The sequence below is a fragment of the Benincasa hispida genome, chromosome 12, assembly GCF_009727055.1.
Source record: "Benincasa hispida cultivar B227 chromosome 12, ASM972705v1, whole genome shotgun sequence".
Classification (NCBI taxonomy): domain Eukaryota; kingdom Viridiplantae; phylum Streptophyta; class Magnoliopsida; order Cucurbitales; family Cucurbitaceae; genus Benincasa; species Benincasa hispida.
Genome location: NC_052360.1, coordinates 2,718,118 through 2,741,991, shown reverse-complemented (window position 1 = coordinate 2,741,991; position 23,874 = coordinate 2,718,118). Strand labels below are relative to the sequence as shown.

The 23,874-nt window shown below is 29.5% G+C and overlaps 1 protein-coding gene across 1 annotated transcript; it reads right to left on the bottom strand.

Annotated features, from left to right (window-relative positions):
* Positions 1-7,662: 7,662 nt before the first annotated feature.
* LOC120093038 (GDSL esterase/lipase At5g41890) lies at positions 7,663-22,947 on the bottom strand. Its single transcript, XM_039051346.1, has 6 exons — positions 22,849-22,947; positions 11,559-11,841; positions 10,906-11,036; positions 10,276-10,518; positions 8,961-9,219; positions 7,663-7,936 (listed from the first exon to the last, which is right to left on the bottom strand). Exons 1-6 carry the CDS (start codon positions 22,945-22,947, stop codon positions 7,686-7,688), a joined length of 1,266 nt encoding a protein of 421 aa, XP_038907274.1. The 3' UTR covers positions 7,663-7,685.
* Positions 22,948-23,874: the final 927 nt, after the last annotated feature.

Here is a 23,874-nt window from a genome sequence, read left to right as displayed (position 1 = left end):
CCTTTAAGAAAAAAGCACAATTTCTTTCAAATTACGGTCCTGTGATTAATTTGTTAACAATTTAGTTTTTTTTTTTAATTTTTAAAAGTTGTGCTTGCTTTTAGTAATTTCTTTGCATTGATTATAATCTTTCTTAAGATAATATTTGAATTTTTAGCCAAATTATAAAATAAAGATAAATTTTCAAAACCTAAATAGTTATTAAATGATGACTAAATTTTTCATTTTAATTCTAAACAACCCTCTAGTATTGTTAAACTTTTGATATAGTACATGGTTAGGTGGTACAATAGATTAGAAAAATAACATTTGAATATGACATATGGTGATTATAACTATCCGAATTTTTAAGATTTATAATAGAGTTGATTACTATTATACATGTAATTACAAAATCAAAACCTAGTGATGAATGTTCTAAATAAATAAATGGCGGCAAAAGTGAGTAGGTTTAATTGAGTGTAAAATACAATCAAACAAATAAAATTTGGTTTGAAAATCTATTCCATTTAATCAAATCCATCTAATTTTTGGCTTGGTTGTTGATGTTTCCCAATATAATTAAAATCAAAGTTGAAAAATTGAGCAATTCATTTAAAACTTTTATAGCTACATTACTATAAAGCAAGGATCAAAATTTATTGACTAAACTATCGCAAAGTAAGCATATAGTTCAACTTAATTGCCATAAATTACTTCCCTTAACATTGGAAAGGTTGAATTTCTTTTCATTCGCTAAAAAAATATTAAAGTATGATTGTAGTTACAATTATACATCCTCAAACTTTTAAATGTAAAAATTAGACCTTCAAACTTCTACAAAGGTTAAAATTGGACCTTTAAATTTATGATAGTTGTAGAAGTTAGACCCGCAGATGATAAAAATCGACCGTTCGAACTTATACAATTGTTATAATTTCTACAAAGATGTAAATTTGAGGGTCCAATTTTAACAATTGTAAAAATTTGAATACCCGAATTTTACAGATGAAAGTTTGATCTCTGTAATTTTATTCGCTTTATTTCCTTGTACATGACTCTCTCTTTTCTTTTTTTCTTTTTTTTTTAATGCATCACTTTTGGATTTCGAATATGATGAGGATGTTATGGATATGTCAATCTAATTGGGATATCTCGGTACATCTATTGATCCCATCTCTTCTCATATCCTATTAAAAAAAAAATTAAAAATTTGATGATGTAATTACAACTACTATCAGGATTGATTTTTTTGCCATCCACCTAAAAACTAAATTATTAATTTCAACCTTAAAAATTCTCTCTTTTAATTAACCAAAATAGAATCTAAGATAGAGAATAAATCTAAAAGAAAAAAAAAAGTTGTTGCCATTAAGAAAAAGTTATGGGCCACACTTAAAATAATATTATATATATACTATTTTTCTTGTCAAGAAGGGTTACAGCTCATGAGTATGTTATATTGAGAAATTTGTGGCCAAACTTATTAAATATTGTTCACAATTAATCTTATAAGTGAATGAATAAACAGTGCTCTCAAACCTCTAGTATTAAATGCAAGCTGCATAGGCCACATGACCTCTTCAACTCTCTTAGATGTCATCTTCACCACCGTCCTAACTGGTAAATGTCAAGTTCTTTTAACGTCTAAACGAAATTCGTGGTCGGTTCTAAAACTTTGTTTAAATTGAACTGACGATAAATAGGGATGTCCATTTTCTCCGATGAACCCATCCCTAATAGGACTCAGAGTCCCTATCTAATGAAGCATTAGTTTCTACATGCTTGATAAAGACTACTTTAAATGGGATGGATCTTTATTTTCTGTAAATGTTAAAAACTCTCTCTAACATGTGTCAAGTTTCATAGTTTTTAAATCTATAGTATAGGTTATCTTTATTTTAACTGACATAAAATTTATGTTATCGACTTCAAAGTTAGATGTTCGATTTTCTCAACCAATAAATTACAGAAAAAAATATTGTCAATTTGTTTAATTATATAAAAATTTAGATTTTAGGTTAAAACACTATTTTGGTCTCTTTTCTTTGGATTTTATTCTATTTTAGTCTAAATATTTTCAATTTTTCAATTTAGTCTTTTATAGTTATTTTTTCGAAATTAATTGAATATTAATAATAATTTTCATGAAAAACGATTTATAAGAGGGATTAAATGATGATAGAAACTAACTTTTTAATGAAAAATCTCACAATAAAATAATTTTTAGATTTATTAAAACTACATTAACTAAAATAAAACAAAACTTTCTCCACAAATTTATGTAAAAGGTTTTTGTAATTAATATTTCAAAGGATACTTTTTTTAGCCTTTAGATTTTTTTATCTTTTTGAGAAATGAAATCTAAAACAAAGAATTTTTTTTTGTAATCATGCAAAGGCATGGCATAATTTCAATGATATAGTCAGTTCAAATCTTCTCATAATGAATTTTTTATTATGTAATATTAACTATTAAGGAAAGAAAAAATTTCTCTTACAGTAGTATTTATAGGTATATTAATCCAAAGTACTTTAGATTTTTTTTTTTTTTTGAAGTTCAAAAATTCAGTTTGTCATTTTTTAAGATTAATTTTGAACAATATTGACAAGGAAAAAAGGATCATGAGGTGCATCGAAAAATCTCAACAAAGTTGACACCTCTCCAACATTCTCATCACGTTCCAAGACAAGAAATGATGATTCATTAATCGACAAAAAGAATACAGAGACGAGTTAGAGGAAAACTCGAAAGTCAATAAAAAAAGAGAATTCGTAAAGCACCCAAATAGATGATAAGTTAAGAATGTCCTCCCAGAGATGACCCGTTGTCTTGTTACGATCATGAAATGTTCGGTCATCATTTTCCAACCAAATGTTCCACAAAGTCACACCAATAAGATTGCACATTAGAAATTTTCTTTTAGTTGAATTCTTCAGGTGAATGAAGATGGCAAGGATCTCATCCGAGGAATGAAGAATATCAACAGCAGCCTCAGAAAACCTGTAAAAGAGGGGCCAAATTTGATTAGAATAGCAGTCACATTCATATATGAATAATACTTTTGTTTATCGATTTTTATTCCATAATACGAGATTTTATCTCAAAATCAATTCATTCTTATTAGAGTAGCCTATTTATTTCATAAACAATGTGAAATCCTTTAATTTTTCAAAAATGAGATTTTGGACAATTTTCAAATATTTAAATTGTGTTTGATAATTATTTGGTTCCTTTTCAATTTTATTGAAGATCTTTGAAGAGACAACTACTTAATCCTTTTTATTTTTACATTTTGAAGATTATCTTTATAAATATTTGTTCCTTTGTATGTGTTTATTTTTTTTCTTATCTAACTTTTTCTAAATGTTTTCCAAATTCTTGAAAACTAATTAAAGAAAGTATTATGTATTGTGGGTATGTAATTGATGACACATATCTTCACTTATATTGAACTTTGTGGGTGAAACTAAATGCAAAACTATAAGAACTTATGTACAAAAAATATATAATATTAAAACCATTATCGAGATATCTAAATGTTCGTTTTTCCAAGGAAAATATAAAAACTTATTTTTGTTTTTAAAATTTAACTAATAACTCATTGAAAACCATATTAATAAATAAATTACAACGAACAATCAAAAATAATTTTCAAACTCAAAACGAAATAATTTTCAATGGGGTTTTAGTCTTTCCAAAGTATATGTTCAACTAGGATCATATCCAACTGTACAAATATGAGTAGCAAGCTTTTTATAAAATTGAAGAGATATAACATCTGGAGTATGAAAATTTAAATCTCCGACCATGATCTATAATGACAAAAAAAAAAAAAAAAAATTGGGAGTCATGGACTCCCATCCCACCTTTGTATCTTCTCCACATAAATGTGCATTTACTCTTAAAAAGAGATTATGTCAATTATCATTGAACTTAGCTCATTTTCACGAAATTATTTGTAATAATTACTTTGTTTAAAATTTGAATTAGTAATAATTCATGCATGCTTGAGATTATGAAACTTCTTCGATGCGATCATACCAGCATTACTATATTAGATTCCCTCAAAATTTTACTATTAAATGTGTTTGAACGAGTAATATTAAATTGGATGACCACTTAAAAAATACTCGCGTTACACCACTTATTAGGAAGCTTCTTATATGGATTGCAAAAATTTAAAACGGTACCAAATACCAAGTCGCATAATTCTAACATGTGTGATTCAAAATGGTTCATATTGGACCACTACTTTAGACAATCATAACAGTCGGAGAAAAAAAAATATTACTTAATTATTATTTTTTATTTTTTGGAAAGAAAAAAAACACTATTATTGGAGGCTATATATAGCTTTTGAGAAAGTATTATCTGATAGAGCTTTCTATATTAATGCACATATTTTCATGGATATAATTCAATTTTTTTAAAAAAGCAGTTGAAATAAATTTGGTTGAAGAAACTTGTTCATAGGTTCACCAACATTCAAAAATTAAAATTTGTGTAGTGTTATGGTAAATAATTGTCCAATGATTTATTGATAAAAAATGATATTACTATTTTTCCAAGGTTCTTTTCATTATTTTTTAGTGTAATTTAATGTGATTTTCTACTATTCACGTAAAGTTACAACTCTCTTTTCAAGACAATTATTAATCCTTGGAAAAGAAAAGTTTACCTTAATGAAACTTTAAATAAAACTTGAATTTTCAACCACCACTACGACAATTTTAGAATTTTTTGTCACTGAATTGCCATCAAGTAAACTTTATGCATGACACTATAAAAAATGTCATAAAGTGTAACATATGTTTTTTTTAATTGTTACAGTAATATAATTAGCTAATTTTTTATCAATAAAATTTGGACAACATGTCATGCACGATGTCAACCATAATATTTCATGACGAACAGATTTTGTCAAAATATTTTTTCTTATCTATTGATATTGGCTAGTTTTCTTTCTTTTTCTTATAGAGAATGTTTTCTCCTTCTTTCGAAGTATATAGTGATCTTATTTATTTTTTTCAAGGTTATCCCTTTCTTAAAAAAGTGGGTACATCAAAAGTTTTGAGTTTTGAGTTTTGAGATTGTCTAAACCTCAACCTTCATGTACTGTAGTAAAAAAAATACATTGTATTTCCCTATTGAGAGTTTGTTCCAGAAGTCAATTAGACTTGGTTGAATTGTTGTGAGTGTAGCAAATCACTGAGGGAGTAAGTGAAAACACGGGCTGTGTTTTTTGATGTTGTATTGAGCGGATGAAGCTCAACTAAATCTTGGAAAAAACTTGCTTATGAAGGTGAGGGGAGTTCAACTTAGGGGAACCTAAGTACTTCAGTGGAAGGAGTCTATCAGATATAGATGATACTGTATCCAACATGGTATGGTATTAGATTAAAGAGTAACTTTTTTTTGTTCTATATTAGATTCATTTATTTTTCACTAATCGCCACATAAAACTTTTTTTTTAAAATTTTTTTATGACGTGTAGTAAACATAGTCAACAAATAAAACTTAATAGAAATCACTTTTTCCTCAAGTTATACTACATATAATAAAAGTTTCATTTTTAATCCCTAGGTTTTGGATCTAGTTCCGATTTATTTCTTAGATATCAAAATGTTACACTTTTATTTTTTACATTTTGAGTTCGATTTCAACATAGTTCTAGATTTAAAAATGTTACAATTTTACGCTTTAGATTTTAGTTTTGTTTCAATTGGTTCTCTAAGTTTCAAGATTTACACTTTTAAATTCGATTTTCATTAAATATTCACATTTAATCCTTGACATTAATTTTTATTAATTGAAATTTTAAATTTAATTTTAATAAAGATGAAAAATAGTGAAATTTAATTAATTATAGTTTTTCAATTCCTTAAAATTAATAAATAGAGATTAATACTAAAAACGAAAAAGTGATTATTTAGTGAAAAATTAAAGTAATTAAAAGTGTTAGATTTTAAAACCCAAGAACCAAATTGATCTCAAGGATAAAATTGTAACATGTTAAAATTTAAGGACTAAATTAAAATCAAACTCAAAGTTGAAAAACTAAAAATGTAACATTTTAAAACTGATAGATCAAAAAAAAATTACACTAAAAACCTAGAGACTAAAAAAGGTCTTTTTCCTATATTTTAGCTACTATTGATAAGACGTCAAGAATGACATGTTATCATTACAAAAATGTTAATAACATCAATGTCCTACTACCGTCAAGATTCATTACACATGACTATTTCTTTATATCACATAAACGCTTTGGTTAAATGTACATTACTGTCAATGCTACCACTTAGCTCATCTCACTTGAGTTGATTGATGACTTAACACAAGCTATCGAGAATTGTAAAACTTTTCATGTTTTTCAACATCTTGTTTTATTCTTAAGTTTTAAATTCATAATATTTTATATTTGAAAATATTGAAAACATATTTGGGAATGATTCTAAAATGATTAAAATCATTTTTTTTTTTCATTTTCAAAATCACTCTCAAACATATTTTTCATCATTCAAAATCAATTTTAATGATATGAAAATTTCATTTAAAAATATAAAATTCAACATTAGAGTGATTAAAGACATATTTTTATGTCATTTTAACTTCAACAAAATGATATTAATCATTTTAAAATTATGGAATGAAATATTTGTGAAGCATTGGTATATCAAGAGAATAATATCGTCCTGTTTCCAAACTTTATTGACGTATATCAAAGAGACATAACTATGTCAAGTGACCACATTTAGTGGGAGGACTTCATCATGATTATGGGCACTTTGAAATCAAGTTAAGGGATGTCATTTTCATATCTATACGTGTGTAAGATATTTTTTGGAGCATTGGTTTGGAAACAAATTTGAATACGAGCTAAATTAGTTATATATTCGATCAGATAGTTAAAGATTCAAACCATTTTAATCTTAATATAAATGGTTGAGAGATCAGTGAGTGCATCAAGATATTCAAACTATTTCTTTAAATTAGTGTAATTTAAAGTTGAAGTATGATCCTCTATCATTTCAAAGATGGTTTTTTTTTTTTTAATGAAAATAACTGTTAGTAATTTTCCCTTTGAATCTCAACATGTTTATTTATTCTAAGCCTATTAAAAATATGTTTTTCTAAGTTTTCTCTCTCCTCTTCCCTTCTTCCCATTTTGGACAATAATCATTAGATGAGACTAATTTTGCTCATTTCATCTCTAAGTGGTGGACACACATCAAGTGATGTTGTTGGATAATGATATCACATCAATGTTTGATAGTATCATGTCATTTCTTACATTTGAGTATTACCTGATAAGCACACTTCATATTAATGAAGATGTTGTCTGTCATTCGTATACCTAAGAATTTTCTCTTCTTTAATCGATATGAGACTTTGATCTTAACTTCCAATGTTTGATATTTGTATATATCCATTGTGGTTTTATTTCATACTCCACATTTAGATAGACCATGTAAAAACAATAAGGTTTATTACGATATGGACCTACGGGCATATAACACTGATCCCTTGTTAAAGATAAATTTCATTGTAATTTAAGTTCGATTACATACGTAATGATTGACAAAGTAGAAACTTGATCAAACGACTAAACGGTAATAATATATGAGAGTGACTTATATATCACATGTAAATTGATCACAATATATTGTATAGGGCCAACATAAGCATAATTCAAAACACTATTAAAAACGATAGGCATGCAATTGACGAATGTTGATGGGAGAACTAATGGTTTCATCTCCATCAAGGAGCTCTTTGGCAATTATGATATTAGCAGCTTCTGTTGGGTGATAAGCATCCCAAAACACATATTTTGATCGATCATCACACAAAAAGGAGCTTGATGATTGGTTTTGATCTTGGTTTTGGTCCTTGTAGCAAATGAAAGGAGGAAAGTATCCACCACAACATGGTTGCTTTGCATTCACAAACCCTATTATCATGTTTTCAAAACAATTAAAATATTTCACCATATGAAAAAATAATTGGAGTTAAAAGAAATGTTGAAACGACAAATTAAAAAAAAAAGTAAGAAAAACGTAAACAGTAAAGTTTGATAAAGATGTTTACATTGTTAACTAACAATGAATTATTTTCACGAATGGAAGAAGATAACAATATATTATTGAGAGAAATACTGCAGAAGTTCCAATAGGTAAGAGGGTTTATATATGACATCTCTGTAAATCCTAAGCCTATAATCCAAACCTCGTATTTAGTTATTCAAAGCACGAAATAACATATTCAAGACGTAACAATAAAAAAGTTACCAAAAAGTACAAGTGTTTTTCTAAAAAAAAAAAAAAAAAAAAAAAAAAAAAAAAAAAAAAAAAAAAAAAAAAAATTAAAAGTTGAGAAGTTTTTGTAAAGAAACAATGTCTATACATTGCCAATAATTATAATTACGATTTTACCTACTTTAACCTATCTGCCCAATTTTTCTTCGGTCAAATCACCATTTTATTCTTCAAGATTTGAGCTTCATTTAATTTTTTTTCTATATAATATTTATGCTATTACCCAATGCTTTACTTGTTTATTTATTATTTTTTTACATGGCAAAAGAGAGAAAATAGGTGTCTTGGGATTAGAACTTTGGCAAATGTAGTGTATTAAAAGACACCCTTTTTCTACACAACCTATTTCCTTCCGACCTAAATCCCACCAAATTTTCTTTTTTTGGACTAAAGTTCAAACTTTAATACAACTAGCCCTATGTAGTCATTCAATTTAACCTATTAACTCATACCTAAAGGTCAATCCATTACTTTTCTCTAATGTCATGAATATATTGTAAAAGTGAACTATTCGACAAAAAACTTTTAAAATCATATAGGGAATCAAAATAAAATCTAACTTAGACAATAAATGTATAAAAACAATTTAAACGCAAATCAAAACTTGCAATATTTTATTAATGAAAGCATTGAATTAAAAGTTGGGATTTGAAATCTAACCATATTGTTGATAATTGACAATAATCTTCGTGAAGACCGTATATGAATTGGCATAAACGAACATGGTATTGGGACCAAACTCTAAATTCAATTGATCAACCACTTCATTTAGTTTAAAATTGTAGGCTTCAATCAATCGGTTCACTTCTTCTGAGCATTTTTCATTTGTTACAAAATGTACTGCTCGTACAAATGGAATGCATCCTAGTGGTCCAACTCCCACCACTACAAACTTTCGTGCTCCCAACTTGTGTAGTTGCTTCATCCATAAAAACTTATAATTATTACCACAAGCTACTTAAATCCAGACATAAGAAATAACCTCTTCATTTATAACCAACTATATTTTTCAAATCATAAATTCACTAGCCAAGTATAGAGATATACAAAGTTATAAACCATATCAAATTAATTAAGTACTCGATAGTTTTACAAATATTGTACCATAAATCGTATTAAAAAATGACTGATTAGGGTTATTTGTGTTCTGATCGGAAGTAGGAAAAGTAAGGTTTAAGTAATTTACTTGGTTAAGTTTTTCTTTGCCCAAGGTCATACTTATTCTTCAAGTCTTGCCAAAATATCATTGTCCCAAAAATTAGCACTAACACTAAAGTCCCTCACCATACAAAAGATTGGTATCTTCTTTTTACTTATGGTGGGCTACCTTTTGTCCTTGACCATTTCCTGGTGGAGGGTGTCCTTGGCTGTTGGTCGGATATTCTAATGCTTTCAAAACAAAAAAGCTTTTCAATTAAAAAAAATAATAATTAAAGAAATCTAAAAAGTTAAAAGACTAATATTTTGCATTTTTTTTTTCAAAAACATAATTAGTTGCCAAATTTTTAGTAGGGATCAACAGAAAGATTTCTCCAATAAAAAAGAAATATTATTTTTAAAAATATATCTACTAATAATTTAGAGTGCTCTTTATAGTTTTTATGTGATGAAAAAACAGTTAAGTTTGGTCCTTGTCATTTTAAAATCTTTGATTGAATTATTAGGTACGGTTTTGTTAATTCTCCAAAAAATCAATTTTGTATTTCCCCACTTATTTTACACATTTTCTTTTGATATTAGCTCATCATTTGTCTATACCGTACCAAAAGGGGGAATAATGCAAGAAAAATTGTCAACTTCTTTGATAAACTATAATCTAGGGTCCTAAATTGAACAAGGCAAGAACAATATAAACTAACTTTAAAAGGGTTAGATATAAACTATTTCTTTTCAACTATATTATTGTTTAATATAGATGACTAATTAAATATAAACTCAATAAAGAATCTATTATATTTTTCTTATTTTATTTTACCTTGAGATGTATTGTTAAGTTGGAGACCATATGATCCAAGTAATCACTTGGGGAAGCCTTGTTTCTTTGGAAAAATGGAATGGAGGGTTGAATATAGTTGATTATATCATTGGATCCAACTGTTAAAGAGAAAATTGCATTCTTCAAAACCTCCATTGTTTCATTCTCTCCCTTTACTTTCACCATGTAATCTCTGCTCGCCTCAAAATTCTTCACTTGCTCCCTCAGTGGAATCCTTCCCAACTATTCATAAAAAAAAAAACGTGTTACAACATAAACGAAATCGACAAACAAAAAAGAAAACATAGCCAATAATTAAATCTTGACACATAGATTATGCAGTTCATTGATAGTATGTTAGTTATGTCTACAGGGAGAGAGAGAAATATAAGATATACATATGAAAATACAAAAATACTAATAGGGTTAAAAGGTTTTGATAATACCTCTCAAAATTCTAAGCCGATAATCGTAATTAAATAAGATATAATGCGTAAGTATTTGAAACACGAAATAAGAAATTCAAGACATTATATATACACATATCTTAAATCTTATTGGGATCTAAAATATGATAAAAAAAATTAGAAGAAAAAAATCATTTTGAGTTGAATATAATGCATTACTTACAAATAAAAGACCAGTTTCATCCAAAATTCCAGAAGCTCCAGAGGCATAGTTGATTCCATTATATATCGTGTCTGCTTCTTTACTTGGAGCTAGAAATGGTAGAGGAAATGATTTGGCTCCAAGATATTCCCCTGATTCAGACTTTCCATATAAGTAATTTGATCTATAATAATTTCCTCAAATGTCAACCTATATCAATTCCAAGAATATATATATATAAAAGTTCATATATATTTAAGATCGTATGTATATATATATGAATAACTTCATATCAATAACGTTGTTAAATGTTTCATTGTTCTTCATTTCAATTTTTAAAACATATATGCATTTAAAAGTTTTCTTATATTTTTATTTCTTTGTTACTGATCTTCCAAAAATAATCATTATATATATATATATATATATATATATATTGATTAAACATTGAATATGATTGCTATATTGTTAATAGTTTTTCGGTCCTATTTTTTGCAATCTTGTTTTTACAATTTAAGAGAAAGTTTGCAAATCCAATAAAATGAGGCCAAATATCCTATAAATAGGAGCCAATAATAATAATAAATATAATAATAATAATAATAATAATAATAATAATAATAATAATCCATGTTTAAATATATCTGAAATCAATACATAGGTGAATACATTACCGATAATATCTGAAATAGTTCGACCATTGGTGAACCTTCCGGTGGGCTGGCCACCGGAGGGCTTGAAATCAATACCGTATGGTGGTGAATCAGCTTTGGAGAGGGTGAAAATATAGTCATTGTTCCCGACATCAACGAGTGAATCTCCAAACACAAAGGTCGTGAAGCAATGGACACCACCAAAGAAGTTGATAAAGAAAACAATGAACGTCACAACATATGATTTAAAAGAAAACCATATTTTTTTTAACACTCTCCACAGTTGTAGACTCGGTTCAAAGCTCTTGCATTATTTAACTATGTGAGCTAAAGAAGTTGATAGTGTCATGCAAAGAGAAGCATAATATGTGCATGTTTTGCAACGACTACGGTTTGAAATGGTCGCCATTACAATCTGAAATTTTTTTTTTTTTTTTTTTTTTTTTTTTTTTTTTTTTTTTTTTTTGCTTGCTTGCATTTGTGTCAGTGTTTGAAGCATTCATAGGTTTAGAAATGGTGGAAATTGTCATAGTGAGACACTTTTTGTTTGTTTGTTTTTTTCCTTTTCAAAATCTAGTTTAATTTTGAACTATTAGTTCTGGTATTTTTTAATTTTTGGTTTTAGTTTATGAATTTTCAATAAAAAAATTATTTTAAATAACACAACTGCTGAAAGTATTTATAAATAATAACAAAATATCACAGTTTATCTGTAATAGACCACGATAAACTATTATCTGTATCTATTGTGATATTTTACTATACTTTTATAAATATTTTGGTTCATTGTTTTCCTATATTTAAAAATAACCCTTCAATAAATCTTAAATCTAGTATTTCAAATTTAGTTTTTAGAAAAATTGGTTAAATAATAATAATACATTTTTATGTAAGAAAATACAATATATGTGAATATATTTAAAAAATTTATGACTGAAAGACTCATAAATTATAAAAAGGTCTTTTGAAAAAATCAATAATAAACTAGTACGAGTAAATTAAAGTTAAGATTTATTAAAAGTAATATAAAAATTAAAATTAGACTACACCAAAATTAATATATAGAAGTATATAAAAGTTAGAAAAAAGAACACTATGAACAAAACCAATGTTAAATTAAATTTTGGAACTTTTTCCAATTTATAATAACAAGAAAGCTATCTCAAAATTTACAATATTATGGTGATGTTGACAATGTTACGTCATTGAATGCATGAAAGTGAATATAAAAATTGCACTTCAAATTGTTGTTTGAATCGTTATTAGGGTGCAAATATATTTTAAACCTAAATCTCAAAATGATTGGGACAAACATGTGATAATCTCATTCAATAATTTTTCCAATCGTAAAAGATATTATGTTGTAATTTTAAAATTATTTATTGTGACTACCAAAAAAATGTTTTTATGTTGCTACTTTGATTTCTTACCATTAAATCTATAATTAAAAAAAATTAAATTTCATTCTTGCACAATAATTTTTCGTTGTTTTCAAATATAAGAAAATGAATCAACTTATTTATAAATATAGAAAAATGTCACTGTCTAATAGACGGTGACATTTTATTATATTTGAAAATATTTTTAGTAGTGTTGTGTTTTAAAATAATTACCCATAATTATTTTAAAAAGACAATTACCCATATTTTTTTTCCAACCTATTAATTATGGTAAATTTAATTATATCAAACTTTAACAATTATACTCTTCTAATTTAACATAGAAATGTGACTACAATATTGTTGTAGATATAATATATCAAACAATATTTTTATATTTAATTAAGACACTCAGTTGGGAAATTTTTATTTAGAGTAGTATGGAAACCACATTCCATCGTTTATCATAATAGTGTTGGGAATGCGACTAAAATCTCATATTGATTAAATAAGAGGATGATCATAAGGTTATAAGAGAAGACAATTATCTCCATTGGTATGAGGCCTTTTGGAGTAGTTTTAAAAGTAAAGCTACGAGGGTTTATGCCCAAAGTGGACAATATCATACCATTATAGAGATAGTTGGAGAGTCCTTATCCCTATCAAATAGAACGATGATTAAAGAATAATGCATGTCATGTACATGAAATAAAATAATGTGTCAATATTTAATTGAAAGAGTTAAAGTATAGTTCAACTGACATACAGTATATATGAATTTCTTAGGCCTCGTTTGGTAAAAATTTCATTTTTATTTTTAATTTTTGAAAATTAAGTCTATTTCCTCCTCATTTCTTACAATAATTTGTATATTTCTTAAGTACAATAATTGGATTTTTAACCAAATTTTAAAAATAAAAACAAGTTTTTAAAAGCTACTTTTTTTGTTTTCAAAATTTAGCTTTGTTTTTTAAACCATTAGTAAAAAGTAAATAACAAAAAAAGAAATTTGAAGATGGAAACAATATCTATAGGTTTAATTTTCAAAAATTAAAAAAAAATCAAATAGTTACCAAACGAGATGTTAATTTTCAATTGAATTAGAAGTATGTTTTTTTTTTCATACTCAGTGTTGTACGCATCAAAGGGGGTGTTCGTGGGTTGGGTTGGGTTGAAAGACTTTTTAGATCAAACCCAATTGTTCGGGTTGTAAATTTCTTCAACCCAAATAACCATCATTAAAAAATGAACCCAACCCAACCCAATCATGAAATATTTGGATTGGGTTAGTTCAGATTACTCAGGTAATTTATTTAATTTTTTTTTTTATAAAATGAAGTAAAATATTAATACGTAAAAATTCGATTTAACTATTTTCATATATGAATTAAGATTAACAACTCAATTTCAATTTATATAATGTATAATCTTTTTTCAAAATGAAAAAAAAAAACTATTTTTAAGAGTTGTTAAAGAATAAATTATCAAAAAAAAAACTTATAAAATTAAAGAAAACTAAAATAAATATAATATATCTAATTGTACATAAGCAAAATATATATATATATATATTTTAAAATTAATAATAAGTTGGGTTGGTTTGGGTTATTTTAGGTGACCCATGAACCAACCCAACCCATAAAATTTTCATTTATTTGAACCCAACCCAAAAAAGTTCATAACCCAACCCAAAGTGAATGGGTTGGGTTGGGTTGATCGATTTTTTTAGGTCATCGAATTTTTTGAACACCCCTACAGTCATAATTTAAAATCTCGAGATTTGTGATAAATAAAAAAAAATAAACAAAAGTCAAAGGATTGTATGACCAACTACAGGTTTTAATAGTCAACTCCAGCCACGTGGCATGTCACAAAACCTAGAAACAAGGTCAATCCTATTTATCTCATTGACTTTATAGCTCTACTATTCTTAAATGATCATGAAACCATATTCTTGACCTTTTCTTTTTTTGGTGCCATAAATTAGCCTCACTGTATCCAACTTTTCTCTCATTACTAATATATAACTTCCATTCAAACATGTAGTGATGGGGCAACACTGGGTTTCATTTATGTATCCAAATTAAAGTTTGTGTACATAGGAAAAAGAGAGATCTCAAAAAACAATACATATATTGTCAAGCCTTTTTGACTTTGGATTTGGTTCTTTCAAAGACAAAATGAGCTGTGAGATGTTAAAAGAGATTTTCCCAATGCATTTGTGGGCAGCTTTGCATGCCATGAAATGGTCTCTTTTCAATTAGGAATGTGACTGTAGCCTTGCATTTATTACAAATGAGAACAAAAATATATGTAATATAAACAATAGCAATTATCGCGATTAGTGAATCCATACGACAATTTGGATGAGACAAAGAATAAAGTTGATTAAATTAGGTTTGAATTATCATTATCAATCTAAAAACTTAAATCGATGGTTTACGAAAAGTTTAAAGCAAAAAGATCAATCATTGACTCTTCAATTATTTGCCAAGTTCTATCAATTATTTAGTCCTAAAATTTCAATTTTGTCAAATTACTCCTCAAACTTAGATATGTTTGTGACAACCATAACCCTCGATTGAATTTCTGTAAATTTAAGGCTCCGATAATTTCTCACTCCAAATATTGTTAAAAGAAAAAAAAAAATGTTTCGATTATCCGTCCAATATAAAAATGATAAAATTCTAGAGAAAAAGGTAGTACTAGAGCTTCTTTTTTTTTTTTAATTTATGAATTTTGAGTAAATTATTCAATGGTTAATTTATGCATCCATCACACTTTTTTTTTTTTTTTTTTTGCAACACCTTATTTTATTGAAACTAAAAAGTTTACGAAGATTTTTATACTATTTTTTGCTAAAACGTCTATTACTAAAAAAAAATTGAGGGTAAAAATTGCAAGACTTATTTAAGTTTTGGGGTCAAATTTGATTTTTTTTCTAAGTTTAATTATATACATATTTTAACAATATTTTCCCTCAAGTGAAAATCAATGTTAATTAGAAATAAAATTTTTAAGGACAACAAAATCTCCACATATTCGTCTTCGTGATAGCATGACGTTGTTTGCTTTTGGACATAAACTCGCATGACTTTACTTTTTGAACCACCCAAAATGTTTCATATACCAATGAAGATAATTATACCCACTTTACTTATATACCATGGAAAATTATATCTACCATACTAAATGCGAGACTTTATTTATAAAAAAATAATATTAAAGGGACTTGAACACAAGGTTAATATTATGTTACCATGTTAAATCATCAAAATCAACTTCGAAACTTAAAACCTCATTTGATAACTATTTGGCCTTTAGTTTTTCATTTGTTAAAATTAAACTTACAAACACTACGTCTGCCCACAAATTTCTATATTTTGTTATTTAGTTTTTATAAACATGTCAAGTTCAGGAACGAAGAAAAGTAATTTTGATCACAAATTTGTTTTTGTTTTTAGAATTTAAAAAAGAATTAAGATGTTACATTGAAATTGGTGAAAACCATTCCATCATAGGAAATTAAGCGAAAACAAACATTTTTTAACAAGATATTAAAGGAGAAAGAGAGATCAGAAGGTGCACCCAGACTTCTCAACTAAGTTAACAAATCTATAACATTCGGATCATAAATTTCAAAAATAAAAAACTAAAAACAAAATCGTTATCAATCGAGACCTGTTCCAACGACGAACAAACCTGGTTGGCTTAAGGTTTTGTTGGCAAAATAGGAGAGGAGGGGTTTGGTCAAAGGAGGGGCCTTTCAATAACGTGTGGCTGTGCAGAACCGTGTGGGTGTGTGTCAGTAGTTAGCCAATGGTTGACGCTTTATCTTTTATATGGTTAGAGGGCCATACTCACATGACTCTTAATTGTCTCTCGTCACTTTGGGAGATGCATTTTTATGAACTCAAAGGGGGCTTTAAAGTCAATGCTTGTTTGCATTTCAAAGACAATTTCTCAATTGGTCCAACCATTTTGTGTTTATTGTTTGGATACACCTCAATTAATTAACTCTATTTTTACAACTAATAACAAGGTGTTCATGAAACTATTTTAAATGATATGGTTTGAAAATTGTGAAATGACCCTTTAAGATTCTCCAATGATAAAGATTTGAAATGAATTTATATAAAATTTTGTATTTAGATGAAAACTGAAAGTAAAATAAAATAAAAAAGTTTACTAATCTAGATTGAATAATTAAATTATTAATAAAATTAAATAAGTAATTTATCTCTCTAAATGTGTAAATGTACGAGAGATCGAGAGATCAGTAGATGCATCCGGATATCTCAACTAGGTTGACACATTTATAGCACCACCCATCATGTTCCAGGTAAAAAATGATGCATTTTTTTTTTTTATAAATATATACAAGGAGCATAGGAAGATCAAGGTTCGGTTTCAAAATAAGGAGAGACCAGAGAAAAGCCTTCCAATTTAGCGATATACAAGATGCATCATAATTGTTAAAAAGATTGGATTTAGTGCTCCATTGTGCAACTAAGTATAAAATATCCTCCCATAAATGATTAGGAACTTTCTCTTCAACATGGAACGTTCTACAGTTGCGCTCCAATCAGAGACACCATAGGCAAACTCCAATCAGAGACACCAAAGCAACTTCTTTTTCGAGTTCTATTAAATATGATTTAGCACATATAACATTGTTGGGGTTGATATCCTAAATCTCGTAGGGTCCTGTAGTTTTTAAATACTTATATGAACAAGCATTCTGTGATTTATAATATATGATATTTTATTCACATTGTCTATGAAATATTTGATATTTTAGTTGCGTTAACCACAAACCAATAAACTAAGAACCATGGTTATCGTTGTAACGTAAACATGTATATGGAGACATACAGGTGGATCATGCTTAAGAGATAACTTAAATGGTCTGTAGTATATGGATAAAGCTGGATACCTTATCCTGATGACACTACGAGTATGACCCGTTTTGTAGGTGTTACAAATGTTGTAAAGTGCTACAATGATCTTGATCATTCATGTATTAGACATGCGAGCGGGGATATACTATATAAAAGAGTTTGTATAAGATCGGACCACGAAATGGTTAGTCTCGTTATATATCGTTGTTCATAATTGAGACTTTCATTTCACTAGGATGACCATAGGTAACATGACCTTAATTCTGAGTGAGTTGTGAAGTCCTGCCTATGAGGGCGGTCCTTTGATTTGCATGGGTGCGAGTGGCTAGATTGCCGACTCAAACCTACCACTTTAGGGATTATGATTGGGAAACTGGGAATTCAGCTACACAAGACAGAATTCACTTTTTCTCCAAAGTAGAGGTAAGTAGATAAATTGATCCCTTAAGGCTGATTTCGGGGCTTGAATAATGTGGCGCCACACCTTCTCTTGGGCCTAGAAGTGTTTACACATAGTAGGGCTATGATATATTGTTCATTAGAGGAATTCGTGGCACTTAAGAAGTTAGATGTAACTACAAGGGTAAAATAGTATATTGGCCCAATTGTACTTACGAGCGATTTGTGAAGAGTCATCGTATTGTTGATTGGTTATATCCCATAGATATAGAAATATATCTATAGCGCAAAGAACGCAGCTGTCGGTCTTTAGTGGAATGCCCGACAATTAACAGATGGTAGATATTGTGATTAAAGAGTTTAGTCGGTTATTCACGTATTATTGGAGCTTCAAGCTACAGGTCCATAAGGTCTCCTTGGTAGCTAAATGGATTCATGTTGAGAATCAGTTTTTGGGTTAGTTTGAAGTGTTCAAATTAAAAAAAAAATTGATTATATATGATATAATTAAATTGATTCAATTATATATGATATAATTGATTTGATGTATTAGATACATTAATTGGAGGAATTAATAGAAATATGATTTATATTAAATGCCAAAAAGAAGAAAAAGAACTATGGTTTATATATTGCATGAGATGTGATAAAAAAACTATAGGTTATAAATATAATATGATAAATTAGTTATTATATTTATTTATAACAAAATAATTATGAGATAATTGTTGTTGGTTATCCTTTTCTCTATTAACCGACTTAATGGGAAGTTGTAATTAGTTATGGTAACTGATTGTTAAAATGAAAATCATTTTCATTTTTTCATAATCCAACGCGCATAAAGGAAAAGCTATACGATAACCCTGAGAGAGTAAACAATCAAAGAAAGAGTATACTATACGATAACTACTTGCTGTTAAACGATCAAATACCCAAATCTATACAATAAACTTCTGTCTTCTCCCACTTACTCGATTGTTCAGTTCCTCCTTCCCTCTACCAAGTTCATACAGAGCCCACACCTCTTGGATTCTCATACTGAGTATATCAAGGTAGCCTCGTGGTAGTGTCAAGTTGTTGTTCGAGGGTCGAAGGTCGAGTGTTACTCGATTCTGTTCGAGATTCTACCAATTCGTGCAATTTTCTGGTTTGTTCGCGTTGCGTTCATGCAGTTGAACGCGTTGTTGAGCTCGATTGTGGGATACGAGAAGAAAAGTTCTTCAAGGGTATGTTCACTTGATCTCTTAGTGTTAATTTTATGAAGCATGTTGTAATTTACATATGATGCATATTTGTTCTGTGTTAGATTGTAAATGTTGATGTTCTTTCACGATGAGATTTGAAACGATCTGCTTCCGCTCATTGGTTCTCTTTGTTAAGAGTTCCTAAAATTGGTATCAGAGCAAGGTTGTTCTGATATTCAAAATTCCATTGATGTATTGAATTACATTTGCAGTCTTGGTGGATTTTATGTTTCTGCAAGTGTTTAAGTGTTAAATGCAATTGTGGATGTGAATTGATGGATGTTTCTGGATGATTGCCTCTGTTTATTAAAGCTTTATTTACATTTCAAGTTAATTTGTAAAGGCCACTGTGTTTTGGGCATAATTAATTTGCTATCGATTATGTATTCAAAGTGTTTGAGTCTGTAAGTGTCATTTGTGATGAAGCTTCAACACATAGAGATGTCGTTCTCATCAAGGAAGAAGAACAATGGTTGGTCGCATTGTGTAGCCCAGGCTAAACGATCATTTAGATTTGGCTACGCGATCGTGTAGAAAAGTTCTACTCGATCGTGTAATATTTGCTAAACGATCACATAGCTAATGCTACATGATCGAGTAAAAAGTTTGCTCGATCATGTTGCATTGGCTACTCGATCGTGTAGACATTAAGGTAAACGATTTTTGAGTATAGGATATTCAACACATGGTAGGCTCGTGCACTGAACGATTGAGTAGGCCAACATGTTCATCGCATAATCACTGACTACTCGATCACTCCGTATACGATACTTGACGCTTGCTCCACGATCGCTTAGACGATCATGCTTCATCACATAGTTATCGTCTATTTAATCGTTTAGGCATGCGTTATACGATGTGCGTTGCATGATCACGTGGCCTTCATGCTTCATCGCATATCATAGGCATTCAATCCATGGTACATGATAGTTTATATTCGTTCAGCGTACTCGGCGATCACCTAGAGTTGCTATGCAATCAAGGAATGAGGCTTCGCCCGGGCGGTTCAAGACCCGGTTCGCCTGTTTGAATCAGTTGGCTTGATGGTTTTTGTAATAGATAGCTTTTCTTTTTTGATTTTTTAGGCTAATTATCCCGGTCCATGCTTAATTATATGTCATAAAGTATGCCATATAGTTTTAAAACCTACCATAGGTTATGCACTTATTCATGCATCATCTTTATATTATAAGAGTTATAATATAGTAGTTTGCATGATTAAATTACTTTAAATCATGCTCATGCATCACATAATATAAAAGTTATAATATATTCATGCATTAAGCATATCCATACATCATCTTTATATTATAAGTGTTATAGTATAAGGGTGTATGAAAGCGTGTATGCTTGGTTCATTACAAGTTAGATAAGAGTTAATATAGTAATGAATGAACATTGCATGAAGCATGACACTTAGGTTAATTTATAAAAGTTATAAATACCTAGTCTAGCTGAACAATGTTGTTGGTTTTAACTGTTTCTTTTTATAAGTGTTATAATTAAAATTAGAACTAAAATCAATAAGAAAGACATGCATTTAAACTTAGGTTTAAACTTGTATAAAAAGAGTTTAATTTGATTGAGATAGACCTAAGATCACAGTTCTAATGAGATTAGAAATGTAAGTTTAATCTTTTAATTCGGTTTAATAGGATTAAATTGACTAATAAAAGATTAAATATGTACCAAATCTATCTATAAGAGACCTTTTGTTTAAGGTGAGTTCTGTCTAGGCTGGGATATTTAAGCTGACGGAAATGGAACACCCTTACCTGGGAACCTACCTAGAAAGATGAATTAGATAGATTTGCTGCATGCATGCAAATTTGATGATAGTCTATTAAAGTGTTTAATACGACTTGATTTGAACTTGTTTAATTATCAAAAGCAAGAGTTGTTTTTAAGAAAATTAAACTCACACTTAGATAAAATCAGTAGCCGGATTGTCTAAGTAAATGAAACCCTAGGTAGAATATTCAGTTGGAGGTACTTAGGGTATATGATACTTTACTTAATTCTCTACATGTTTCTCCCTAAAAGTTCACACCGTGAGATCTATCCTCGGCCTCGTGACACCCTAGGAGTGTCCCTCTAAAGGATGGTGTTTGGGTAGGTCAATACCAAGGGGAACGGAGAGAATGTTCATAGTAAGTGGAAGTGGAACGTGTGACAACATATCCCACAGTCTCTCTCATTAGGTTGGATAACGTTTTTGTGCATCGCCTCGAGGCACCCTGGGAGTGTTCCCCTTAAGGATGGCTGTATTTGCTCAACTCTTTATCTGATCTCCTGAAAAGGATAAGGTTGCTTTAGTCTTCTGTCCTAATCTGCTTTTTTCCTACGGTGGATACATTAGGGCGAGACTCTAGAGCCTAAAATGAGGGGTTACACTTATGCGGAATTGTTAAGGGTGTTAACAAATTCTGAACTGAAAAATGGTGACTCTTAGAGTCAGTTACAAGAGTTGTTTCTATATAATGGTTCATAATGTATCATCCCAGTGAAGGGGCACTTGGTCACCCCAACAGTGACTTTTGTCCTACCTTACTGGGACATCATTGCAAAATAGGTGTCACTTCACTTAGGGTACAATAAAACTATTTTGTTAAAACCTAAAATTGGTGTTAAAAGTGGTAATGCAAATAGACTTATTAAGTTTGTTCTTGTTTTCATCAACCTTTTAAATATGGCAACCGCTACTTTTGCTCTTTTAGTCGCCGAAAAATTGACTAATGATAACTATGCTAGTTAGAAAAACACGATAAACACAATACTTATCATTGTCCTATTCCAACTTAAACTATCGCTCGAAATGTTCCATAGGCCTATGAGAAATGGACACAGGTAAACGAGAAGGCCCGAGCTTACATCTTGGCTAGTCTGAACGATTTATTAGCCAAGAAGCATGAGCCCATAGTCTCTTCTCGTGAGATCATGGAGTCCCTAAAGGGAATGTTCGGACAACCATCCGGGCAACTTCAGCATGAAGCTCTAAAGTTCATCTTCAACTCCAAAATGAAGTAGGATACATCTGTTTGAGAACATGTTCTAAACATGATGGTCCACTTTAATGTGGCGAAGATGAACAGGGCTCACATCGATAAGGGCAGCCAGGTTAGAATTATTTTGGAGATGTTACCAGAAAGCTTACTGTATTTGGTAAGCAACATTGTTCTGAACATGGTTGATTACATCCTTACAACTCTCCTCAACGAGTTGTAGACATTCCAATCCTTGCTGAAAAGCAAGGAGAAGAAGGTTAGTGAGACAAATGTTGCTTCATTATCTAAAAAGTTCTTCAAAGGTTCAATCTCAGAAACTAAATCTGCACTAAAAGGTGGAAAAAGAAGAAGGGTAATAAGGGGAGGGGAAAGTGCTTACTAACCCACAACCTGTCGCTCTGCAGGTAGGCGATCAGTGCCAATTGAAAAGGAAAAATATTTCCACTGCAATCAGGATAGGCACTGGAAGCGAAATTGCCCATGTTGGTTGAAGAAGAAAAAGAAGGCCAAAGCCAATCAAGGTAAATGTGATTTACTAGTTTTGTAGACTTGTTTAGTGGAGAATGATGATTCTGCTTGGATTATAGACTCTGAGGCCACTAACCATGTTTGTTCTTCTTTTCAGGGGATTAAATCCTGACGGCAGTTTGAGGCTGGTGAGATGACGATGGGAGTAGGCACCGGGCACATCGTCTTAGTTGTGGTAGTGGGAGGCCTCGGTTGACTTTACATATTAGATTTATCATTTTGAATGATGTGTATGTTGTTTCCAAGTTAAAGAGGAACTTGATTTCTGTAAATTCCTTGCTTGAATGTAAATATACTCTCAATTTTTCAGTTATTAAAGTGTTTATTCTGAAAGATGGTGTTGAGATATGTTCAGCTAAATTGGAAAATAATTTGCATGAGCTAAGGCCGTTAGCAACAAATTCCCTCCATAACATAGAGATGTTTAAAACTGTCGTAACTCAAAACAAATGAGTTAAAGTTTCTCCTAAATAAAATGCCCAACTTTGGCACCTTTATTAGGGCACATCAATCTCAATAGGATTGAGAGGTTGGTGAAGTATGGACTTCTAAACGAGTTAGAGGAAAATTCTTTACTTGTGTGCGAGTCATGCCTTGAAGGCAAGATGACTAAAAGACCTTTTATTGGAAAATGTTATAGGGTCATAGAGCCTCTAAAGTTAGTGCATTCAGACCTTTATGGTTCGATGAATGTCGAGCCAGGGGAGGCTACAAGTATTTCATCACTTTTACTGATGATTGTTCGAGGTATGGGTATGTTTATTTAATGAAACATAAGTCAGAATCCTTTGAAAAGTTCAAAGAGTTTAAGGCTGAAGTTGAAAACGCATTAGATAAACGGATTAAAACACTTCGATCTAATCGAGGTGGAGAGTTTTTAG